The sequence below is a fragment of the Mesitornis unicolor genome, unplaced genomic scaffold, assembly GCF_000695765.1.
Source record: "Mesitornis unicolor isolate BGI_N332 unplaced genomic scaffold, ASM69576v1 C13586710, whole genome shotgun sequence".
NCBI classification, from domain to species: domain Eukaryota; kingdom Metazoa; phylum Chordata; class Aves; order Mesitornithiformes; family Mesitornithidae; genus Mesitornis; species Mesitornis unicolor.
Window position 1 is genome coordinate 1 of NW_010223210.1, and position 4,932 is coordinate 4,932.

The window sequence follows — 4,932 nt, forward strand, 5'->3', positions numbered from 1 at the left end:
CAACCGAGTGATTCTGTGATTCTGTGATCACATGAGTGGGGCCACAACCAATCCAGTCAGCAGAAATTAAGGAATGAGGGGGACCTTAAGCACCACACATTAGCCATCTTCCAGGATAGCAGCAGCCAAGCAAGGAGTCTGAGAAGGACACGATGCATTTTGGTTTTATTTATTATACCATAAATAATAGTTTCTGCAATATCATATATTTCAGTTTCTAAGTCTATATCCGAAGAAAGTTCCGAAGTTTGGGGAATACTTTCAGTGCATTCTGAGTAGTCACTTCTATAACTTCTTCAACTGGAATTCCTTTAATTTTGGCAATGTATTCTGCAGCAATGTAAATATTTTTTGGTTCATTTCTGACCTGAAAAAAAACCAAACCAAACCAAAAAACCAGATCAAATTGCAGATCCTTACAGATGACAGGTGTTTCAGATTCACTACTTCCCGACACAACTTCAGTGACACTGTGGCATGTGTGCCAGAGAAATTACATCTATCTGTTATTCTTGGATTATTTTTCCCTTTCTCCATTCCTGGAATTTCTTCTCCCTTCCCATCCTCAGGAACACTGACGTTTTAATCTCAACATTTTCACTTGGCAACCTCTTTTGTCCCTTGTCCGTGCTTACACCACTTCACTCTCCCACACCAGTAACTAACCTCTATAAGGTGTGGGTTTGGATATACACGCATAGAACTACCTCCCCCATCATTTACCTGTTTTTCAGGCCCCAGAGCAGGAGAATCAGTTTCTAAGCACATACTTTCCAGAGGTAACACTTTCACAAGCTTCTGCTTCTTGAAGAAAATAAGACAGCTGTTAAACGCTTTAAGCACTTAGACCCGTGGGAAAAATATGTATGAAGGGGGATATCCTCTGCATTTAAAGGCAGTGTTAAAAGACTTTGGTGCCACTGTCTGCATTTTATCAGCAATTTCAGAATGGAAGAAAAAATACCAGGACCTGCTCAAAAAGCCCCTTCAAATCAGGATTATCCTTTTTTTCCAAGTATCTGAAGTACTATTATATAAACATGTTTATTTATTAAATTATGTAGTTATATTGCACAAAATATCCTAGAGTTGCCCATGCAATTTTGCTATTTTTCTGTATATACAATATTTACGCACCTTTTACCCATCTCAGCCTTCACCCCTCATCCCCAGATCGCTTTCCTTTCTCCAAGCTCCTAACCTCATCCCCACTTATATCCATCTCTCACATCCCCTCCACTGCAATCACGTCTTTTGCTTTCTTACATTTCCTGTGCTTATCATAGAAAGTGATGATGGTGCAGGATGGAAACAGACTGCTACCCCAAAATAGGAAGTTAGCATAGCTTGTGGCAGCCCAGAGTAGAAATTAAAAAAGCATTCTCCCCAAATCAAGGGCTGAACCTAACCAGTGCTGTCTTAGAGCAATTTAGCAGCTGCTTTGCTGAGTGCACCTTGTGATAACTTAGCCAACTGTGAGCAATTTCCTTTTGAACAAAAAGTGCCACAGCATTGAGACAGAAACCAGTCCTTTTCCGCATGTCATATCCCTACTCTAAAAAAGTGCAGTGACAGATGCTTCCAGAGTTCACCAGAAATCATGTGAGAGAAAAAAACCACCTATTTTCTTAACCCTTGTTTCTCAGGAATAGCTGAACTGTATTAGCAAAAATTTCCTCCCAAAAGTCTAGCCAAGGCAAACGTCTCAGGTAGAAATTCAGCCAAAGTGAAAATGTGCAACACTGTAACAACTGAAACTTCTACTGAGAAGCATCAAGTGACAGCAGTCATAGGCGAGTACCGCTAATCGCATTTCAAACCGCACAGACTCAAAAAAAAAGCATATTCTTGAGCTGCACAGTGAAGACAGTCATGTTTGCCACCACAATAAGCTGTCAGCAATTACTTGCAATCCCTAAGCACCAAGGAGAAAACCTCTTTAAATGTTACCTGTTCACTCCTTATAATGGAAGGAGGAATGGAGAAGAAGTATCCAGCTTTCACCCCTTCCATCGCTACAGATGGCTTCCCATCAAATGCATGGAGCAACACCTTTGTAGCACCTCAGAGAAAAGAAGCAACCCAAACCATTAGTAGTGTTTACAGTAGGTCTGCAATGTCAGCTTCCAATGTAACCTCAGTCCCACAAAGAATGAGTACAGAATCTCTGCACTATTCCTCCCACGTTCCACATACACAAACCGATGTGAGGACATGGCACAACTGAAGAAATTCTGTTGACAAAAGCCATGACAGAGAAAATGCACTAAAAACATACCTTGTTCCTTTAAGAGATTAATGGTTGGTCTTCCAGCTGAGCGGGAATGGACATTTCTGCACAGCAAGGAGAGGCCTGGCATTAGGAAATTCAGCAAAATACCTTTTTTTTTGTAAACACAATTGAACTAACAGCAGCTTGGGAAGAAAATAACTAATCTGTATTACACCTTTTATCAGGAAAAAAATCTAGAGTTACGTAATAATAATTTTAGCTACAGTGAAGACATAGCAACAACGTAACAAGGACAGGATGTGGAAGACCACTGTATTCACGTGCAAACATAGGGAAAATTCTATAATTAAATCTTCAACTGGAGACTGACAGGACACCAATGCCAGTTTAATCCATGTAAGAAAAGCTGTGTAGGCTCTTAACTATAAATCCTGAGATATATTTTCAAATGTTACAGAGATCTGGCCAATTCTCCTACTAGTATAAACAAAACCTACAAAGGCAAATCCAGTCTTCTTGCTAACTCAATCTGCTTGATCAGAACCTGTCTTTGTCCTTCCTTCTGTTCATCCGTGCTGGCAAATCTGGGAGTGAAATCTAGTCCAACCTACAGTACAAGAAGAGAAGTGAAAGTAATTTACAGATCTAATGTTTAACTACACCACAATATCATATATTAAGGCAAAAAAATGCTTCAAAACTGCAAGGCATTTCAAAATATAGATCCTAGAGGCTGCAATTAAAATGAGCTAAACTGTAGCTTAACTCAGAAAGGAATCCATTCTCAACCATAAGCTTTTCAACTGTGAAGGCATTTGTGGGCAGATAGTTACTAACAAACAAGCATATTTAACATTTTAATCTGTAACTGGTTTTGTAGGGGGTTATATTCTAACTGAATATTATTTCAGATTAAATCTCAAATTTAGATTTCCAACATAAGTAAGATTTCTGACCTGAACCTGTACTTTTAGTCCTATCTCTAGCGAAAATTACACATTAATTCTATACTTTTTTGATTTAAACACGTTCAGGCAAAATGTAAAGTTTGTCAAAGCAGCCCCATTCATAGTTACACCAAGCAAAGTCCTTGATATACAGTACAAGTGCAACATGGCAAGTTTTGCTACAAAGCTCTGCCAGTACCTGTTCTTTCTGCAGCCATTGCAGAACCAGCCGTAAGTCCCTCTGGCATCAACACACAAAAGAAACAGACTACCCTAAAGCTTTCAAGCTTCAATTAGTTTATAAACAAATGTAAGACAGGAGACAATACCTGGATACATACAAATAAGGGAAAACAAGAAAAAAGGCCTGTACAAGTCCATGAGGTGTAGCAAAATCATAGCTTAGCCTAACTTTGTCAGAGAAGAGGGCAAGAAGGATATACATGAGTTTAACAGCGTGACTTGACACTTCACTGTGCCAGAGGATAGATGAAAAGACATCCGAGTATAAGACGATATAGCATAATTATGCAATTCTTCCTACTAAATCCACCAGCACAAATGCCATCTATTTCCTAATAGCAATGATGAAAGAAGAGAGGGAATATGGCAATTCTATGAAGGAAAGCATGTTAAGAGAATGACAAATCAGACTTAGTGAATATGTGGGTTTGTGTATGCAATAAGTATTTCTACAAGTCTGAACAAGCACTAAGTTTCTGTAATTCTTGTGACAGGTGCTGCCAAAGCTATAAGCATTTAAACAAGTTACAGAATCCTACTTACTTCTCCGATCCCCACCAATTTATCTTTGTAGAGTTCTATTAGCGGCAACGCAGCATCCAGATCCTGAAAGAACAAATTACAAGATGCAATCCTCACTGCCTTACAAGATGGAAGGGGTATGAACTCAGCATTATGATTAGTTTCCTTCATTGTTCTTCAATTCTGTACCTTGAAACTTGCTATTACTGTGAGTTGTGCGGTCAGATTTTAGAAACTTGCAGGATGCTCTTTCTCTACTTAATGACTCTTCATTTCAAGTTATCGTTCCACAGGAGCAGAAGAGGTAATTAAAGCAAGCCCCATAAAAAGCCTGGTAAGGTTAAATGGCTGCAGAAAGCTCTTCAAGTTTTTCAGGTTAAGGGCACAAACAGTCACCTTCCCCTTCCCATGCTAACAAAGAGACATCTGCAAACGCATGTGCTCTCTGCTGTAAGGGAAGCACTCACTTGGGATTTTTAAAACTGTTTCTGCAGTAACATGGCCAGATGACTCCAATGAACAATTCTGGTTCAGGACTAAGACAGACAAAGGGATGTGCTAAGAGACCCCGGGATTTGGTCCGCTGGGGCTTCTGTACTACAGAAACACAGAAAAATCACTGGATAGATCTGAAGTTAAATCAGGCAGACCAGAGCATCCCATCACCTGCCCTGAGCAGTCCCAGCAGTATTTTTACAGCTGCACTGATTTAACTTGCCTATGTTTTACCTTCAAAGTAACACTGTGTTGCTCCTCTGTTGAAACCTCTTGAACTGGGTGAACTCCCAGGCACGGCAAAACAAACCCTGGGAATCTGGGCACGGAACAGATACCCGCGGTGTGAGGGAGAAAGCAAGTTAGAAGTCAAAAAGAAAGACCGGCCTGACCGAGGAGGGGGGCAACGCGTCCCCTTGCTTCCACCAAGGCGCGGACCCCGTAGCCGGGACACGGGTGGGCACTGGGTCCCCCTGCCCCCCTGGCCTCGCA

The 4,932-nt window shown here is 40.7% G+C and overlaps 1 protein-coding gene across 1 annotated transcript; it reads right to left on the reverse strand.

Moving 5' to 3' along the window:
* Window positions 1-147: 147 nt before the first annotated feature.
* On the reverse strand, window positions 148-4,788 carry TATDN3 (TatD DNase domain containing 3; the record flags this gene model as incomplete). The annotated part of the gene is made up of 7 exons (XM_010193288.1): window positions 148-367; window positions 724-804; window positions 1,951-2,063; window positions 2,279-2,334; window positions 2,731-2,840; window positions 3,967-4,029; window positions 4,675-4,788. Coding segments are annotated over 7 exons (681 nt in total), but the record flags the coding sequence as incomplete, so codon positions are not given.
* Between the last annotated feature and the right edge of the window lie 144 nt (window positions 4,789-4,932).